The following is a 21,560-nucleotide window of genomic DNA, read 5'->3' as shown; positions in this document are numbered from 1 at the left end:
GGTAAGATTAAATTGGGGAGAAGTAAATTGATACGGGTAGCTATCAATTTAGCCAGGATCTTCACGTCGCAGTTGAGCAACGAAAGGGGGCGATAAGAATCACATTTGTCCGCCGCTTTCCCGGGTTTAAGGAGCGACGTGATAAGAGCCATGCGCATCGAAGGGGGGAGATGCCCCACCTCAAGAGCGTCCTCATACACCTCCCTCAGGACCGGCGCCATAAAATCAATGTAGGTCTTGTAGAATTCGATCGGAATCCCGTCGAGCCCGGCGGCCTTACCCGACCGCATGTGCATGATAGCCTCCCGTACCTCGCCCAATTCGAAGGGGGAGCTCAGAAATTCTCTTTGCGCATCGCTGAGCCATCCCAGGGAAACATCCTCCAAGTAGTCATGCAGTTGCAGCTCCCCCACCCGAGACGACGTATACAATTCCTGATAGTGCGTCACGAACGCATTGAGAATTTGCGCGGTGTCCCTATACAGCAGCCCGCCCCCACCGTCAAGCTCCACGATAGTATTCGCAGGACGTATCAACCTCATCGTTGCAGCCAGGGCTTTTCCGGGCCGCTCGCCTTCGCCATACCGGCGGGCGCACCAGAGTTTGCCTCTGAATTTCGACTCCCGAGCGGCCTCGTGTGTATACTCGGTGACCTTGTCGCGAATGCGCGCCAGGGTAGCGTCGTACGGGGCCTCAGCCAGTGACGTCTCAAGCGTCGTAAGGTCAGTTTCCAGAGAGCGTAGCCGCGCAAGTATGCTCTTCAGCACACCTGCCCCCTTGGCTATGCAGACGCCCCGTAAGGTCACTTTAAAAGCATCCCAGATAGTCTCGACCTCCCTCACAGAATCTTTGTTACGCTGAAAGAAATCTAAGCACTCTTCTCGCAGCTCCTCCTGAAAAACAGCATCTAGCAGCATCGAGGGCTGCAGGCGCCAGGCAGTCAGGGGGGGGCCCAGATCGGCCGCCCTCAAGGTAACGCGGACCGGCGAGTGATCAGATAAAGTCCTCGGGAGATGGTGGGCCTGAGCGAGCGCCGCGTGAAAACGCGGGGCTAGCAAGACTTAATCCAACCTTGCCCAGGAGCGTGCATGTGCAGTAAAATGTGTACCTTCCCGCGTTACGGCGTGTAAGTGTCTCCATGCGTCAATCAGGCGGTGCTCCTCAAGTATCGCTAAGAGCGCCCCGCGAGACCTGGTATAGTGGTGCGGGGCCGGGTGGGACCTATCCATTGGCGGATCAAGCGTGGTGTTGAAATCACCCCCCCATATAAGATGTTGTGGCCCGACACCTATTATGAGTGCACCTAGGTCCGTGAAGAATTGCAGGTCGTCTATGTTGGGGCCATAACAACAAACCAGGGCAACCGCCAGATGCCCAAGTCTACCCCACATCAAGCAGTACCGGCCCTGGGTGTCGCTCTTACTGCCAGCCATAACGAAGGGGGTCCCCTTTTTTACCAGTATTGCAACTCCTCTAGAGTACGAGGAAAATGAGGAAAAAGCAGTGTATTGAGCCCATGTGCCGGCAAAGGTAGGATTTGACCGCGCCTGAAAGTGTGTCTCCTGGAGAAAGGCTATGTGTATAGCATGGCTGTCCAGATATGAGAGAACTTGTCTCCGTTTTCTAGGGTCCCCCAGGCCTCTAACGTTCCACGTAAGCGTGTTTAATGCAGTGTCCCCCATAGCCAGGCGTGTGTCAAGAATAACATGCAGTGCACTAGCGAAGGGCCCAGAAACAGGCCACCCCAAAGGGCAGCGCGCGACGCACACCACACCCCCACAATGCAGAGGTGGTGCAGTCTGAACCCCACTACACTATCAAGGCGAAGACCTCTGAGATCCCCAGTGAGCCTGTGTGTCGCATGCCCCGTAGGGGAACCCCCACAGTATCGCACCATAGAAGTGCTGTAAATAGTATCATCATGACATCAGCTGTGCTCAACAGTATACCAACATGTACAAATAACGCTATCCCCCCGCCCCTCCCCTCAAGCACCCCCCAAAAGCCTCGCAGAACATTTGTAATCACAATGCCATCTGAAAGTGCAGCGTCAAGACCCACGTTAATTGCGGAAAAAGGAAGTTGACACAGCCAAAAACACCCAATGCCCAGGCACGACCACCCCAATCCAGTGCAAGGGGTCACACCCGTGGTGGAGGCGAAGCGCTCAATGTGTCCATTCCCCAGTTCGAACCCAGAATAGGTCAGTGCCTCACCCCCACCCCGGCAGCGCAACCCCTCACCACATCCATCAAACATCCCCATGACAACCACAGGTCCCTGCATAAAACGGGGAAAATCCACTGCCCCTCCCACCCGCGGGCAACCAAGATCAGCAAGCTTAAAAAGAACTACACCTGGGCCCAACCCTGAGCCACAATACGAGCAGACTTCCCCAACCCCCGATAGGATCCCGCAAAAAGGGACCCCCAGCAGACATCCCAGGTAAATCACTACGTAAGTCATGAGCAACGAGATAACAGTGACACGAAAGGAAATGGAGGATACCAGAGGCATCTCAGAACCCCACACCCCACCCCCAACCCACTGAAGCAGCCCCAACTTGCCAGAAATCACCTCCCACCCCCCACCCAGAATAGCAACCCAACAGCTCAACGGGAGCAACATAGTCAGTGAAGTAATTGGGGTACACCCTATGGGGGTCATCCAGGGGTCACACACAGCCATCCCCCACACCCCTCTCCCCATCACAGACAAGGGGAGGGGCGGGAGAGTGGTGCCTGGAATACATCACCGGCCATTGTCCAGCACCCGACCAGGATACGCATATTCAGTCTTGGTGACGTCCCACAGCCGGGCACGCACGGTGGACTACCAGAACGGCGACAGCAACATCATCACCACACCCAGAGGCCCAGCGATAGCGTCAGCAGAATAGTAATCAATGTTCATCCTCATTTTCGTCTCTATCCACCACTCGATGCTCAGCCCGCGCAGTCTTTAGCGTCTTCAAAAAATCGTCCACTTGTTGCGGGTTCAGAAAGAAATGTTGCTTAGCTTGATGAGTGACTCTCAACTTCGCTGGATACAACAACGCATAGTCAATTTGAAGGGCCCTGAGTTTTTTCTTAACGTCGAGGAATTTACGCCGCTGATCTTGGACGACAGGCGTGAAGTCCGGGTAAACGGTAAAGCTGACACCATCACATGTTAGTTGTTGGTTGGTGCGTGCGGCCCGCAGCGCAGCGTCGCGGTCACGATAGTTGAGGAGCCGTGCAATGATGGGCCGGGGCGGGGCGCCGGGTTTAGGTCACGGCCCCAATGAGCGGTGCGCCCTCTCGACAATGAACTGTTTAGAGAACTTTTCCACGCCAACGGAGTCCAGGAGAATCTTCTCCACATATTCTTCCATGCGACCTGTGTTGGTGGACTCCGGCACACCCACCACTCGAATGTTATTGCGCCGGCTGCGGGCCTCTAACTCCTCGTTCTTGGCCGCGATAACTCTAAGGACATTGTCCATTCTCGACAGTTGCGAAGTGTGAGAGGCCACAGTGTCATCATTATCAGAGATTCGTCTCTCCGCCTCCGCGATACGTTCTTCGTGCACATCGATATTCTGCATGATAGCATCCATGCGCGAGGAAAGGCGATACACTTTGTCCACTATAGTTGCGAAGCCCTGCCGCATCTCTTGCATCAGCTGTTGTAGGTCCAGTGGCGGAGAACCCAACTGTGTGGCGGCTGCCGGCTGACTCTGCGAGTCCCCCGTATCCGGCCCACTCCGTAGCCCCTTCTTAGCCGCAGGGGCATCAAAGGAAAGCTTAGGCTGCCGACTGTCCTGCTTCCCCATCGTGGAAAGGACGTAAGGGACACCAGTTAGCCAAGAGGAGGGGGAGAACGCGGTCCACGCAGGCAGCGCTAGACACAAAGTACCTCAATGCAGTGCAGCACAACCACACACGGCCAAGGACCTTACATAGGCCGGCTGAAGCCACTATAGGAGCGGAGGGCTCGGTCAGCAGGGAGACGACCTGGAAGTCAATGCTCGCCAATGCGATAGGAGCGCCTGCAGGGGGGGGGGGGCAGATGATCAAGCAGGAGTAGGAGTGCGTATCTCCCACCTAGAAGCGTGGACAGACGGTCTCATTCCAGCCCAGTAGACCAGGGTCCAGCCATCCCCCCACCGCGGCAGAGGAGGCAGAGCAGGGGCACAGTCCCAGGGAGCGGTCAGCTGTCACAGGAGCAGCGAACCGGCGAATCGCAGCAGAATGCCGCGCAGTCAGCCCCCAAACGTGCCCTCGCTCCCAGATCCACACTCCAACGACGTGGAGGCACCAGCGTCCCACTGCCACAGCCAGGCCGCCACACCGCACCTTAGTGCTCACCGCAGTGCTCCCAGCGCGGGGGGGGGGGGGACCCAGCGCAGCCCGCCCACGAAAGGGGATTCAAAAGTCCAGGTCTGGGCCGTACCCAACACCCCGCCGTCCAGATAGCAGACCGGCGAAATCAGCAGCGGGCGTCCCCGCAGTCAGGCTCCAGACGTTCAGCAGCTGCACGAGCCAGTCACGCGATCAGCGGGGGGGGGCAGGCACCGCATCAGCTTCACAGAGTCCAGATGCCCCCAGGCCTCGGGTGTCATGCGGTGGGGTGGGCGGGGGGGGGCAGGAACCCCACCACGGCACCGCCGCTCACCTCTGTCTTCAGGTCCCTCCGACTGCCGCAAGCAGCACACGCGCCCAAGTGGGGGGGGCGGGGGGGGGCATTCGGCCCAGTCCACCACGGAAAGCCGCCCCCGCCTCCGCAGCACGCAGCTGTCCGTATCATCCGCCGCACTAGGAGCGTCTCTTCAGCGGCTCGGCCCGGGCCCACCTGCCTCGTGGTGCGCCCCGGTGTCGCGTAGCTGCAGGGGCCAGGTCAGACGCTCCGCCTCGTCACAGTCCCAGGCGCGGCAAGTCTTACGCCGCCTTCAGCTCCGCAGCGGCCCGATGTTTCCCAGCCAAACTTCCACCAAAGCTGCAGGGCAGGCTAAGCAGCAGCCGGAGGTGCTTTTCGTCGGGAGGACAAGCCGGTCAGGAGGATAAATGCAGGATTTTCATTCCAGGCAGCAGGAGCCTCACGTGAGTGCGGCCATACTGCTTGTGCGCCCTCTAGCGCCCCCAGGAGATTGGATTTTACGTGGAAAAGATTCTACAAAGAAAATAACACTGACCTTCGACCGTCTGGACACTTGGACTTCGCTGGACCTCGACTGGGCTGTCTTCGTCCCCCTTTCCGTCTGAAGCTTAGTTTGTGCCGTGACTCCATAAAGGCTCCGTGCGGGACCTGTGGGGTACTTAAGACAACTGAAGAATCTCCCTTGGAGTGAAGGAGTCACTCCCCTGCGTTGCAGGCACCTAAAGCGCAACTGACCGGCAGCTGCTCCTGAGCTCCTGCGGACTCCGAAGATTTCAGCAACACAGGAGGTGGGTTCCTAAAGGTCCCTGAGGTCGATCTGCCCTCTCACTGAGTTTGAGGCCAGTATCCTTCATGGCGGCTGCTTAACCCGAACCCCTGTGCACCGCGTCCATTTGCAAGTGCATATGCTTGTTGGCGATTCCTGACCTTGTGCATAGATCCCCGTGTGATCCTGACCCTGATCAGTACTTTCACCAAAGAACTCCAGCCTCCTTACACCGTGTGCTCCGTGGGCTGGTACTTTGCAGACTTGCTCTAGGTCCCCTCGCGACTCCTGGTCCTTCAGCCTGTGGGTCCCCCTGAGAGTCATCTTGATTGTTCTTGGGATTTCCTGGTTGCTCCAGACATGCCCTGACTCTCCATTGCTTGGAGAGTTCCCGGGACCTTGCTGGTCCCACCGTAACCTGTTTGACCTTCCTGCGTGGGTTGCTTTTGACAAGGCCTGTTGGTGCTCCTGCCGGACACCGACCCCTCAGCACTCGACATCCTTCGTGGGACAGCTCACCTCTGGCTCCTGGTCGTCCTCGACGTCTCCTGGTCCTCGTGGCTGCAGAGTCCAGCATCCCTTCTTCGCACCTGAAACACCCAACATCGGTGGGCATTCGTCTCCTGAGCCCCTCGTCACTCTGAAGTGACCCAGACTCTGTCCCCTCTGCTTTCAGGTTCCTTCCATCCAGAATCCAGGCTTGGATTCCACTGGACCCTTTTCACCTTCACGGCATCAGTACTTCTTCACATCCTTCCATAGAGAACGCCGAGAATTTCTGATGCCACTATGCACCGGCTTCCCTGGGTTAGGTAACTCTTGTACTACGGTATCCACTGGTGGGGTGGCTCTTTAAACTCTTAAGTTCCGAAGGGTTTGCTCGAAGTCCTCCTAGAAGGGTCATTAAACTTCTTTACAACTGCGACTTTCCCATAGAGTTGTACGGAGCACGCGGTCATATTTCCTCAATGCACCCGTTCTCCGTGGGTCTCCTGTGTCATCACCTTGGGTGGTTCCTTGGGGTCCCAGCGATTCTACATGCTTTAGGCACTGTGTCTAGTCAAGTCGTGATTGTTATACCACTATTTTAATACATGGTTCGGTCTCCCCCAGGAGCACGCTGTGTATTGTGCTACTTACAACTATTCTATTGATCCAGTATTGTGTGCTTTGTGTTCTATACTCGTGTAGAGGATAGTAGAGAGTGTTATATTAATAAATACATATTTTTATATAAGTACTGTGTGGTTCTCCTTCATTTAGTCATTCAGGAGTTGATATTCTGGTAAAACAAGCTGCTTTACATTCCTTCAAGATTAAGCCTAAAGGCTGCTCTCCATAGCTACCACTAGGATAGCTTTCATAAAGGTAATCTTTGACCTCATACATCATAAGGGGCATGTGGATTGGTACAGGGTGCCTACTTTAACTAGTGGACAGCATATAACAAGCCACCTTCTCAAAATGGTCAGACGATTTAATCTTTTGGGGAGTCAGACGTGTCCTTCTGTAAAAAGTGAAGTAGGCAAGAATTCCAAATCTGGCACAGCCAAGCCCTAGCCATCATTATCATAGAATGCCTTTGGCTTCCTCTGATGTTTTGTAGAAATCTGAGGGATTAGATTAAAAGTGCCCAAAACAATTCCCTTCAGTCCAATGTCAAGCAAACCCCTGGTCCCATCTGCTGCTGAGACGTGGACAGATGCAAGCGACAGAACTTAACCCTATTGGTCTTTTGTGACTGAGAATTAGGCTCATTTGACAAAAGCAGGATCAACTGGAGTAAGAACGCTAAACAAGAATATCTGTTGATAAGGGGTAGCACGGCACACAATGAAGTCAGAAGTAATATTTCGGTGGATGGACGATACAATGATTGAGCCAGTAATAAATGGAATGTAAGGAGGATGGTACCAGCTACAAGGAGATAAGTGACTAAATCAGGTAAGGTTGAAGGGGGCTTGATACTCTAGCACTGACAATATTTCTGAAAGAAGATGGCAGTGAATACACAACAGGAAGACTAAGTTGGGGTAAGGTAGCAACCAGAAACTGATTGAGATGAAGACTGAAACAGGCACTGCAAAAAAAGATCATGTGCTGAGCCAAAGGGCTGAACGGAGTTTCGTAGCAACACTTGAGCACAGTTGGAAAGTGTCTTTCCTTTGAGAGGTCACCCTTTTTATAGAGTTTCTCAAGAGAAGCATGTGCAGTGTTCAGGGTGCCTCTCAAATGCAATGCTACTCTCCAGCCAATCCGCATTTCCCAAAAAGATGGCACTGTTATCAAATAGGATTCTAGGGGCCACATGTACAAACCATTTTTGTTGTCGCAAACAGGTGCAATGCTACCCTCCAGCGCATGCGCATGTCACAAAGAGATGGCATTGTTCATCTACCAGCAAAATTATCAGATAGGATTCTAGGGGCCACATGTACATTCCATTTTTGTGGTCGCAAACGGCCAGATTCGCAGAATGGCATTTGGTGAACTTGTTATTAAATCACAAATTGGGTTTTGGGATTCAGTATTAGGAAGGGGCGTGTTTAGGGTGTCCCTACCATGGAATCGCAGAGGAATGTATGAATGTTTTGCGACCAAAACTGCGGTTAAAAAACATTCACAATTTTTCGCCATTAGGAAAATGATGATAAACCATTTGCAAATGGGAAGGGGTCCCCAAAGGACCCCTTCCCCTTTGAGAATGGTTGGTAAAACATATTTTAAGAGCAGCTTGGGGTCCCACGGACCACTGCATAGTCTTAAAAAAATGAAAAGAACACTTTTCATTTCTTTTCTTGAAAGACAGCCCATTTTCCTTTAAGAAAAACGGGCTGCATTAAAAAAAAAAAGATTGCTTTATTTAAAAGCAATCAAAGACATGGTGTTCTGTTTACCCTAACAGGCCACCATCCTGTGATGGCTGCGATTTTTAGTGGGTCGCAAATTGAAACCTACGTCATAAAATATTCATGGGGTAGGTTTGATTTACGACCCATGAGGAATCGCTATTGAAAACTTGAAAGTTTTCTTCCTTTACGAATTGCGATTTCCTAATTAGGATTCGCTAAGAACCGCTATTAGTTAATCGCAATTCTAAAGATTTGTACATGTGGCCCTAGATCTTTCCCAAGAGTGAGGTTAGGCTGAGAAGCTGACAAGTGTGGGTAAGAAGCGCTTTATTGGTACAGGAAAGCATTATGCATTCGTCTGTAAAAGATATGCTGTTGTTCACCTGTTCCCCGGTGCGGATTCTGGTCAACCCACCACATGTGAAGGATAATGGGGAAAACAACGAGTCCTACATGTGAAAGAGGAGAATATTTCTACAGAAGAGCCTCAGGCAGCACCCACTTTGCCCAGTTTCACATCTAAGGGGCATATTATCAAGGACGGCGATAAAATTATCGCCGGTTTAGCGGCAGCAAACTGCCGCTAAAGCGGCGATAATGGGCTTGCTAATATGCTCTGGAGAATTCCAATAGAAGCCCATGTTGACTCCAGAACATGGGCTTCTATGGGCATTCTCAAGGGCATATTATCAAGCCCATTATCGCCGCTTTAGCGGCAGTTTTCTGCCGCTAAACCAGCGATCATTTTTAACGCTGTTCTTGATAATATGCCCCTCAGTGAGTTGCAGGAATGGCGTTCACAGCTTTCTTAAAGGAGATTTTCCTGCATGTAAAAGCTGTGGTCAGGTGGATGGAGCAAACCTTTATTCTAAGCTACCTAGTCAGAGCTGAATTTAAAAGAAGGAGACCATCAGGGGATTGTATACAAGGGCGGAGGGGGGAGAGAGGTGTGCACTGAGATGACAAAACACAGACTTGAGCCAGGAAGGGGATTAGGAATCCAGCAACGGTAGGAGGCTCACGAAGGAGTAGTGAAGAATAAAACAAAGTAGTCATTTGGTAGGTTTTTGGAGAACGCGTATAAAAAAACCTGTTGTGTCACAGATGTTTATTTGGTTATATGTAATAAAATATAAAAGACTACAAAATGGGAGTGCCCAACTGGAAACTACTTTACATCATAACATTCTGTATTACACCGCTTAAGGCTAACAAATTTGATTTGAAACCAGTTTAATATATTGACTCATAGCCGGAACTTAAGATTTCGATGTGCATAATGCTCACCCCAGTGCCAACATAGAATGCACATTTTCATAAAAATAAAAAAACATGATTCAATTGAAAACAAGGGGATGGTAACTATTCCACAAAGGAATGGACATGATTCTCAGAGCAGATAAACTATAATATGTAATGTTGAGTGGCAGATGTCTTGGGCCGGTGATGAGATCGTGGGAACTCCTGTATCACCACTGCCGCACCCACAGCTGAAGGGACTTCCAGGATAATGGAATGTCAAGTTAATTCGAGTTTTGCAGTCATAAATGGGGAATATCTTCAGGGATCAGTGCTTACACTACAATTCACGTTGGCTTTTCCTCATTACCTGCTTTTTGTCACTGCCCACATTGATGCTTTTATCAGGTAACAAGACTGGGGGAACAAATCTAAGCAAAACTTTCCCAATTCAGATAATACCTTCACCTACCGGATGAATCTGGAATTACAGGCCAATCAGAAAGACAGCCATAATGTTCAAAAAGAGTTGACATGAAATTGATTGTATCACTCTGTACTGTATTTTACATGGTTGTCTACAGGTGGGTCAATGGTGGTCTTTAATCAACATATTTTGTCTCAAATGAGATGTCTTTTTTTGTGACAGGGTTCTGCTGTTGTAAGCAAGTAGACAAAGACAGGCTGTAGGCTCTAGATGACGAGAAGGATGGGCTGTCAAACTGTGGAGGGCCTTGATGGGTAATTCTTCTAGGGTTCTTGGGAAAGGTAGTTTATTATGTTGTTAATGCTAGTAATCAAGCAGTACAGAAAGAGAACACATAATCTACACCCACAATTAGTTAGAAGGCTTCTGGTTTTCCTTCAGAATAACTAGGAAAATGCATAGTTTAAATGACACGTTTTCTCAAACAAAACTGAAATGCTTCCGCGTTCGGTTCATAAACTTTATCCGGCTAGTTGAAACGACCATAAAAGAGCATTAAGATGAAATAGATCCATTAAAAAAACATCTCAATGAAATAAAATGCATTACGTATATCCATTAAATAAAATGCATACAAAACATACCGTAGTTTAGAATCAAAAGCCCACTAATACAAAAGGCTTTTCCTCATATGGATGGCTTTCAAAATAAAAAGGGCAACATTGTAAAACACACAGAGTTCACTTAGCACCATCAAATATTTCTTAACAGCTTTGTATGATCTAGTATTTTGTCTTTCAAATCTTTATTCTTTATTCGGCTGACTATCAGCCATAAAAGAATGCATCAGAAAAAAAAAACATTTAAGACAGGTTAAAAAGAAAAAATACATATAGTGCAATATTTTTCAAAGAAAATAGCAATTTCAGTGTCTAAATTTCAGAATCATAATTAATAGCTTCCATGAATAACATCATAAATTGAGGTCAGGGTCAAACGATTTATAAACAATCCCCCATCCCAAAAAGCAACAAAGCCCTAAATTGATCCTTGTTTAAACAAGTAATAAAATCATTTTCCAACTATGTCCCGCAATCGAACAGCCAAAGAAATATATATCTGTAAATCATTAAACAAGTAGATTCATCTTTTAAAAGCTGGAGGTGATGTAGTGCTGCCCGACACTTCCTAATATTTAAAAACTTTAAAAGGGAAATAATAAAATCGCGCCTTGGTAGGATATAAAGTTTACAGAAAAACATAAAACGTAATGTACACTTGACAGACTTAGAGTCACAGGGGCACAGATCCAGTTTGGCATCGTAATAAACTTTACGATGATAAGAGACCAGAAAGTGTGAGATGCAAAACCTGAATCTTATAAGATAAAACAGTTTGGCATGGCTAAAATAAAAGGAAAGATAGGGCTGAATGCCTAGTGTGCAAACTAGCAGAGAATGTTCTAGGACACTCTTTTTTGCCATCTCTAAAATTCCGCTGATTGAATATAGACAAGTTAAAAAATCCTTTTTCAATTTCACTTTTGTTATCTTAGTAATGCTCCCTGTATTGTAAAAACAGTCCGCCAGCCTCATGGTCACTAGTTGTATTTTTATATAACTAAGCCAAGGTATTTTTGTCAAATGATCCAGTTTGAGACAATCTGTAATAATAGCGTGATTAAGGGCTGGTTCTTCCTTTGCCCAGATGGAATGCCACAGTAATATGCGTGGTGACTGTATACGAAAGGATAGAGGTATCAAACCTAATTCGCTGTGACAGATAGTGGCAGCAAGACTTTTGGGAACTGTCAGCAGGCGTCTCATGAAGGAGTTCTTGACTCTTTGTAGGCCCCCTACGTTACAAAAACCCCATACTCCAGCACCATACAGAGTAGCAGAACAGGAACGTGCCTTATAGATGTTAGTAATTGTATTGATTGGTTTAGAGCCTAACTTTTTCATAAATCTAAAAATCGCCTCCAGATTTTAATTAAAACTGCTGATCCTTGAATCTACTAAATGATGCCAGGTACTTTTTTGATCGAAAAGAGTTCCCAAATAGGAAAAGGTGGGGACATAGGACAACTTTTCATTTTTTATAAAACAGGATTTTAAAACGGTGGGGTATTTACCCACCACTATAGTATAAGATTTCCCAACATTATTATTTAAACCAAATTCATTCATAAAATCATTAAACCTAGTTAAAAGCCTCTGCAACCCCACCCCAGTTCTAGACATTAAGACACAATCATCTGCTTACAGTAATGCCGGCAGCATCCTACAGCCTATCATGGGGGTATCCACATTTCCATATTTAATAAAAAATTTCTAAGTCATTTATATACAGGCAGAATAAAAGAGGTGCAAGAACGCAACCCTGGCAAACCCCACAATTCATTTTTATTGGGGCCGTGAGTTCACCACCTGCTCCATACCTGACTCTCCAGGTCACATCTTGATGCATAGTTGGTAGGAAGTGGACAATAGATGGTTCGATGCCCATAGTCAAAAAAAGTTCCCACAATCTCCCTCTGTGCACCCAGTCAAAAGCAGACGTAAGGTCCATGAACCCGAGATGAAGGGATCCAGGTTTAGCTAGTGTGTACTTGCTCATGACCAGGGCAGATTAAGGCATTGTTCCACCGTTCCCAATCCACTCCTAAAGCCATATAGTATGTCTGAAAATTTTCCACTGTCGGTTACCCAGGCCTCTAACCACTCTAATATAACCCTGCCCATCAGTTTGCATGTACAATCAATTAGGGAGATGGGCCGATAACATTTTGGGTCAGACCTGTCCCCTTTCTTGAAGATGGGGACTATTGTCACAGATCTCCATGTATCAGGAGGTCCGTGATTGCATAACAACTTAAGATGTTTGTCAACAGTGGGAGCCACAGGGTGGGATTAGCTAAAACAAGTCTGCTGGAATACCGTCGGGGCCCGAGGCCTTATTCTTCACAGTATGATTTAAATCCCTTTCTACCTCATCAAGTGTTGGGCGAGCCAATTCTGATGCCCCATAATTTAAATTAGAATGCGGCTCACCATTATAGCTGTATAAGCCAGAACAGTGTTCTACCCAGACTTCTGGCATAATTGTAGCGTCTATATTGCTGTTGTGGGAACTGTTGAAGAAATCCGAATTAACAGTTTTCCAGAAAAGTCTGGTATCTTTACTCAAGCTACATGGAGTTATTGCCAGGCTTCTTTTCTTATGTCTAATTTGTGTCTCCCTAATGCCTGTTTATACTCAAATCGTGACTGTTTTACTTCCAATTTGTCTCAAGGTTTTTTCTTCAATGCCTTAAAGTAGTTTATTATGGGAATGTGAACAGTCACTATTAAACCACCTACTTTGCCGTAGAGGTCTTATTTTGTGATCACTAATTAGGGCAGCATTGATGGTCTCAGTTATTGCTGCGAAGGGTGTGAGCATTGATGGGGGGTTTATGCTATCTTTCAGACAGTCTAAAACTTGATTCATGTTGATTGTCACGATCTTTTGTAGAACAGAATCAGGATTTATGGTGGACCACTTCTGCAATAGCCCCTTGTTTTTAACATAAGTTATTGGGCATGATTTGTTAGACATAGCGTGGTCAGCAGCTTGAATCTCTAATTGAAGAGATAGTGGATAATGATCACTGAAACAGACCTTATGTATGGTGAAAGTCACAGATTGAGGTTTAAAATAATCAGAAAGGGCAATAAAATCAATTAGAGTCCCTTGGTCTCTGCCTACATATGAGACTAATTCCATACCATCCTGTTGGATAAGATCAAGTGTAAGGAAAAGAGAAAATTTCGAAAGTAATGAGTTAAAAACATTCCCGCAAGGGTTATGATAAAAATGGCAGGCGCCATCCCTAGCCCCATCTAATAAATGACATGCAGACTGTTTTGATAGGGGGCATAATTTACAATTAAAATCGCCCCTCCCAAAGAACAATACAGTCCATGTTAATCTCCTGTATGTGTCTTCTGCATTCGAAAATAAAGTAATTTGTAGCAGGATTAATTGACCTACCTCTAGAATGTGGACAATGGTCCTGGGATAGATGAGGAGCAGTCCTGAAATTGCTTCTCCTAAGTGGGTTTTTACGATGCTGTGGAACAACCTGTCATGGTACCCTTGTACAAAAGAGGAAAGAAGATGTGTTATCTCTTTATAAAAGCCCGCATTATTTGCATAACAGCAAAACAATTTGAAAAAGTATCTGCACCAGCAGGCTGAGAAAATTCACACCATCATCTCCATATATAGCCCACAGGGAATGAACAGAGGCATTGAAATAGAAGATTTTCAGTTGGGCTCCAGAGAATTTGTGCTCCCCCAAAAATATTCTGACGGACCCTGAAGTAAATATGCAGCTTTTATCCTATTTTTTTCAAAATGTGTTTGTGGTAGGGCTCTTCCCATTCACTGCCGAAAACGCCATACATGCTTCTATAGTTGTTTACAGCAGGATGGGGCCGAAATGATTAAAATTCCCAGAACTGCTTTTAGTTTGCATCCAGGCCCTCACAGACTATACATGGACAAGTAGCCAATGTAATATCGCATACATGGTCACTGCAAAAAAGGGAGGGAATCACAGGGAAGACCTTCTCGGATTATTAGAAAATATTGCGAGACTATATACAGGCATTAACATTGCATAAAATAAAGCATTCCCTGGTTCATGTCAGAATGTCCCACATGATGTAAAATTCAGCAGTCAGATTTACTGTAATAACCTGTAAAGCAAGTGATCTATTACAGTAGTTTTATTCTCACCAGTTTGACTTGGTCCCACCAGCCTATGTTCCTAAATTCTCCAAAATACAAGGCTGAGCCTACCCTTTCTTTCTATCTCAGCCACTGCAGAGCTTATCCTCTTTCAATTTCCTACGTAGAGGCCGTGGATGTGGGAGGAAGTCACTAGTAGGATTTGTAAATCAGTGGAAGCCATGTTTCTGTCGCCTTAAATCACTTTGAAGTGCCTAGAAGATGTGAGGTGGCACTACTGAGTCATTTAGGCATTTGTGGACTTCTGGAAGTGGAGGGTATAGTCCGAAACCTTCCCCTCGGGGTACCCAAAGTCAGTCCATGCAGGTCAGAGTCATGCCAGATATTCAGCATAACCCCAAAATAGTAAATAAATCCAATGTAGATTAAATTTTTTGTACATTTACTTACTGCGATCCTGAAAATCTGCATGACTGTAATCTTTGAGGACCAAGAACTGGTTCTCCTGCTTCAGCCGTAAACACCTCTTTGAAGAGATTGTGAAATTAGCTATAGAATGCTTCAGATGAGACCACTAATGCAGCACAATTATTATTTACCTACAACTTCCTTTATTTTGTCCAGCCGCGGCCCGTGCAAGTAAGTGCGACTGGCTGAGTGGGGGGTATTTCAACATAAGACTGCGAGGTAAAATTAAATACATAATTAATTTTCCCTTGTAGTCGAATGTCGAAATCACCCTCACCGGGCCCCACCGCTCTAACCTGCACGGATCGCGGCTGGTTTTATCCTTTGTAGTCACAATACATTGCATGCATCTTGGGAGAGGGTCATGGAGCAGATAATCTTAATACTGAAACCAATGTACTCACCCCACAGATTTGTGTCTCCACTTATACACAATGTTTGTAGAGCTAAGCAGTACAGGGAGTTTTTACTACAATGTACTGTATATGAATACAGTGATATAAGAACAACTTCATTTGTAAGATGCATTATTACTTTGGGTTGGTTTGTCTGTTCTTGATTTTTAAAGCATGATCTTTTCCTTCAATTAAAATTCTTCAACGTGTTTTTTAGATCCTAATCAAGCCCTAAGCATTTCAGGCTTAAAGAAGCCCTTCTTCAGAAGGCTCTTGCATATATACATATATCAATAGCCTGAAATAACAGAAAACAATTATTTGTAACTGGGCAAAAAATTATAATTTACTTAATTTATCATATCTGGAATGATCAATAGCATACTCATTAAACCATTACCTAACATAATTTAGCATTTCGTACCAAAACTACGCACTTCTATGCAATCCAGCTGGTATATATGAGAGCACAAAATTACCTCACTGAATAAATAAATCTCAGTATATGTAAATCCCTACTCCAGTTGTCTTTTGGTCCCAAAATCAAAAACATAATCTTTCCTCCTTTTTTTATTTCACAATTCTACCCACGACGAGAGTCGCCACTGGGGAGTGCTTTATTGTTGGACCTCATTCGCTCTATACATTTCACCAACGGTAGCCCCAGGGGCTCTTACTCACCACTTAATGCCACCAACTGAATTCATTCATGAGTTCACAACTATGACTTGGAACGTTAGCGGCATAAATGGCTGGATTAAATGTACCACAGTCCTGCGCTTTGCAAAGCATCATGCCCCAACAGCCCAACTACTCCAAGAAACCCACCTACTGGGAAATAACTGCCCTCTCCTAGCTCACTATGGATACACTCCAGACACTTGAGGGGTGTCAAGGGACTAGCTATCCTCCTTCAGAAATATGTTCCCCTGGTCGTGTCTGTGGTGACGCATGACTCCCAAGGCAGATATGTCACAGTGCTCTCTCCCCCTCCTCTTTATTCTCTGTCACAGCGCTATATGGGGGTGCTCCAGCTCCTGTTCCTCCACCAGTACATGCTGCTAATGAACTACCTTTACTGCCGGGATACAGGAGGGTTGGTGTGCTACGCTTTATGGCCAGGAGGTGTCTGACAGCACAGTGTTGGAGGTAACTACACTACCGGTCGGTAGTCTCCTGCTTGGGTGCACATAACAGTTTCCTGCACCGAGAGGAAGGTAGCTGTATAGAGGGAGGCTGGAGGCCCGACAGGAGCAGTGACTGAGACCTACCGGGACCCTCTAGAAACAACATGGCGGCGGGGAAGTGACCCAAGACTGACACTGTGAGGAGTTGGAGGGGCTGAAGTGTGTGCAGGAATCCTCTGTCCGGACTTGTGGGGTTAATACACGCTAGCTAGCCGGCATAATAGGGGAGGTGTCCTTGGAGGGGTGATATGTGCACTGTTTCTCTGCCGGCCAGTTTGACATGAACGATAACTGTACCCTATCGAGATTCTTGGTGGCCTGGCCGTGGGGGACAGCGTGGTTTGGGGGCCCGGTGATAGCGGAGAGTGCCTTGCCGAACATGGTGTTAAGATGGTAAAAGATAAAGACCCCAAGGCTTCCAAGCAAGGAAAGCTGGATCTATTCGCAAAGGTGCTGACTACCCCCGCTGGGGCGGAGGGTGGCTTGGATCCCCGCCCAGACACCGATCTGATACTACAGGCGATCCATGCGTCTCGTGAAAGCTTGGAAGGTAAGATTGTGGAGGTTCGGACAGAGGTTTCCTTTCTGCGCCAAGACCTGCGAAAGGTTTCCGAACGAGTCACCGAGGTGGAACAGCGTGTGTCGGAACTGGAGGACACCTCACGAACCACAAGTAAGGATGTAGCGGGACTTATGGCAACTGTAAAGGAGGTGGCATGGCAAGTGCACAATGCCGAAAATAGGGCCCGAAGAAACAACCTGCGCTTTATAGGTTTTCCAGAAAATGCGGAACGCTCTGATTCGGGCCACTTCATACTGACATTTATGAAGGATGCCCTTCCAGAGACGCAATTCTCCTCATGCTTTGTCATAGAAAGAGCACACAGAATGCCTGGAGCACGGCCGCAGCCTGGGGCTCCCCCCAGACCACTGATAGCCTGGTTCTTGAATTTTCAGGACAGGGATCTTATACTCAGGGAGCTACGGAAGAAGGGTGACATCAAATATGAAAACACTAGAGTGATGGTGTTTCCGGACTACTCACGAAATGTTCAGAAACTGTGACGCACCTTCGATCCGGTAAAGGTGAAGCTTCGCACGCTTGGCATCCAATACATGCTGTTGTTCCCAGCCAAACTTAAAGTAATCTTTCAAGGGACTACGCAGTTCTTCCAGACGCCGGAGGAGCATGGTCCTGGGTTGAAGAGCGGCCTCAGCTACGGAGTGGGTCACCGGCCGCGGCGGCCCTACCAGTGGACAATCAACCGAGCTCTAGTTGGGAACGTCCTAAGGAGAGGCGGCGGCGAAGAGTGCTAAAATGCCGGACCCGGCTGGGGCTACGCCGGCGAGGTCCCTGAGGTTGAGGGAGCGAAAAGCCACTGTGTCAGACACAGACGATTATACAGCTCTGGATTGTATGTCTCGTAAGTTTCAGAAATCGATGGAAAATTATGACTTTGACCAGTCGGAGCGACAGGACTCCATGGACATGGATAGCGAGCACTCTCTTTTGGAACATATTCAGTGGCTGGAGGCGTCGGGCCTGGATCCTATGGGGTAGACTCCCGCTCACCGCAACCACAGAGTAAGGGCGAAGAGGAATGAAGATAAGGGTCCAGACGCCCACCTAAAGACACTGTACGACTCCTGAGGCATGGCGAACTTTTGGGACTTTGGCCACGATAAAGGAAAGTATACAGTGGGTTGTAGTTACTGTATTGAGCTTACCTTTGCTGCGAGAGAGGGAAGTATACAGTGGAGTGTTATTTTGTAGTGTTCTATAGTTGAGTGAGTGGGGGAGGGGAGGAGAGTTACAGACCTCTGCGTGGTTCACCTGCCCCAGTTTTGTTATGTTGACGAGATTGGGGGTGGTGGGGGTGCCTGCAGAGTGTGGGGAGGGGGACACGATGGACACTGCTAATTGTTCTGGACTCTGTGTTCGGGGTGATGGGGAGGTTAGTTCTGTTTTGAAAGTTTGCATGAATGCTAACATTGAAGTAACCTGGCATTGCACAGGTGGTGTTGGAGGGTCTAGATGGGAGCGGGAAGCCCCAGCCTATCTTACACAATGGCTACCAAAGGGTACTCAGTGCTGACATGGAACGTCAATGGACTAAGAAGCAAGATTAAAAGGGGGTTAGTTTCGAGATATATTAAAGGTTTAAACCGGACATTATCCTATTGCAGGAAACTCATCTTATGGGGCCACACTGCTCTTTCTTGGGTGGGGGGCAATACGTTACTTTAGCACATGCAGGATTTACCAGAGGGTCATGGGGAGTAGCAATTCTTTTCAAGCGGTCAACCCACTTCCGGGTTACTCGCCGTTGGTAGGATCCAGAGGGCACTTGGAATCACAAATGTTTGCTAATTGTCAGTGTTTATGCGCCCCCACGTCTCCAGCGACGTACGCTGGATAAACTGTCCGACCTCCTGTTAGAGTCTGGCCTCGCCGCAAATCTCATAGGAGGCGACTTCAATGATGTGAGTGACCCCGCCTTGGATCGTACACTGACCCGACCGGGTCAGCAAGAGGCCACCGCATTGGCTAGGTTCCAGGCGGACCTCGGTGCTCACTGACCTCTGGAGGTGCCACCACCCATCCACATGTGCATACTCCTACTTTTCTGAGGTCCACAAAGTGTTTTCTAGGTTGGATTATCTTTTTTGCCCCAGCTAGTGAGATTGACCAGGGCGAGGAGACGGACTACTTAGCCAGGGGAATCTCAGATCATTCACCACTGTACCTGCGAGTGGGGGGAGGACGAAGAAGTTAGGGTACGACATGGAGGCTGAACGCTTGGGCATTGAGGGACGAAACGGTTGCTAAGGAAATTGGGGTGGACACTGACCTCTACTTTAAAGAAAATGAGGGCTCTGTGCAATCAGCAGTCACTCTCTGGGAGGCTTTTAAGACTGTGATACGTGACAGAGCCCAAAATATTATAGCCCACAAAAAAAGACGGGAACTTCAGGAGACACTGGTGCTGGAAAGCAGGCTGATAGAACTTGAAAAGGGGAGTGCCCCTCCCGTGAGTGAACATACCCTCTGTCAAATAGACATTACTAAACGGGAATACCAAGCGCTCGTTAGTAACGAGACTCGGGCGAATCAACTCGCAGTCCAGCATAGACTGTATGAGACTGGGGACCGAGCGGGTAAATTGTTAGCATGGTTGGCCAGGAAGGAGCAAGAGTCGAGGTGGGTCCCGTCTATCAAAGAACAGGGCGGTGTTTATACCGTGACTCAAGACATTGTGGAGGCGTGTGCTCGATACTATTCAAAGCTTTATGCAGCCCAGACGCAAGCCACCGAGATACAAATAGCTCAATACCTTGAGTAGGTTGAACTCCTCTGTCTGCCCCCCGAAGAGAGGGACAGGCTTGATGAGGACATCACTCTGGCAGAGGTCACAGAGGCCATTGGTCGGCTGAAAGCAGGGAAAACCCCGAGTCCTAATGGCCCTCCAGGGGAATTGTTTAAGGCGCATAGTTCCCTGCTGGCTCTGCACTTACTTAAGATGTATATGGCCGCTAAGGAGGAAGGGGTAATCCCGGCGGATCTTAGACTAGCGACGGTGGTGGTGATTCCTAAAGAAGGGAAACCCCCAGATGAGTGTGGGTCATATCGACCCATCTCGCTTTTAAATATAGAAACTAAGATCCTGGCCACTGTTCTGGCGACACGCCTTGTATTCCTTATCACCTCCCTGCAACATGGGGACCAGACGGGCTTCATGCCGAAACGTGCCACACGTTACAACCTACGACGAGTAGCTAATTGGATAGATGAGGTCAGAGACCGAGAGGAGGCTCATCTGCTACACTCCCTGGATGCGGAAAAAGCGTTCGACACCATCCATTGGCCCTTCATGAGACACACTTTAGAGAAATTTGGCTATGGCCCGGGATTCCAGCAATGGGTGGCCTTGTTCTACAATGCGTCTGAGGCCAGGGTTAGGGTCAATGGGGCTCTTTCCAAGACCTGGCCGATTCGGCGGGGGACTAGGCAGGGTTGCCCGCTTTACACCCTACTGTTTGCACTTATTTTGAAATCCCTGGTTTGTGTCGTTAGGGCCTCACCTGGGCTGAGTGGCTTTGTGGATGATTCCCGACAGATAGCGGAGGAACGCATATCGTTATATGCGGATGATATTTTGCTGTACGTGATGAATCCGTCTGAGACTCTCCCTCAAATCCTGCGTATAGTTGAAGACTATGGCTATCATGCGGGATATAGGATTAATTGGACCAAGTATACTCTATACCCAGTGGGAGGGATGGTAGAAACTCGGACTTTCCCTAGCTGCTTCCATTGGTCCACAGAGGGCTTTACCTACCTTGGTCTTTACCTTAATGTGGACGTGAACATCAGCCTGGTCCGCAACATTAGGCGGGTCTTCTCAAACTTTCAAGAAGATGCTAAAAGATGGCGGAAGCTTCTCCTAACCATTATGGGAAGAGCTGCCATGTTTAAAATGGTAACGCTCCCACAGTTGCTCTACGTCCTGCAAAATACTTACATTAAGATTCCGGATCTGATATTTAGAGGCATTGGTAGTGAGCTCCGCTTACTCCTCTGGGATGGGTCCCATCCACGTATTGCACTTTCAACACTGCATCCACGTGAAGTGCCAATTAAATTAAGGTTGCGGCTCATCCAGTACAAAATACTACACCGCGCATATTTTGATGGAGCCAAACTGCATGCAATAGGAAGAGCCGAGAGCCCGGAGTGTCTTCGATGTCACACTGAGCCTGGGACGTTTACACATACCCTTTGGGAGTGCACTGAGATACAGGCCTATTGGGGATTGATGATGGGGGAGCTCAATCATATACTAAGAGTCC

General features: G+C 47.9%; 1 protein-coding gene across 1 annotated transcript in view; it reads right to left on the bottom strand.

Moving 5' to 3' along the window:
- LOC146796750 (testis-expressed protein 47-like) overlaps window positions 1–21,560 on the bottom strand; it is a 177,897-nt gene that overhangs the window by 66,857 nt on the left and 89,480 nt on the right. Inside the window, exon 3 of the mRNA XM_085630233.1 lies at window positions 13,958–14,061. Within this exon, the coding sequence (XP_085486359.1) occupies window positions 13,958–14,061 (104 nt within the window). The remainder of the gene's footprint in view (window positions 1–13,957; window positions 14,062–21,560) is intronic.

The sequence above is a fragment of the Triturus cristatus genome, chromosome 10 (genome assembly GCF_964204655.1).
Source record: "Triturus cristatus chromosome 10, aTriCri1.1, whole genome shotgun sequence".
NCBI lineage: Eukaryota > Metazoa > Chordata > Amphibia > Caudata > Salamandridae > Triturus > Triturus cristatus.
This window is presented reverse-complemented; position numbering and strand designations above follow the sequence as displayed.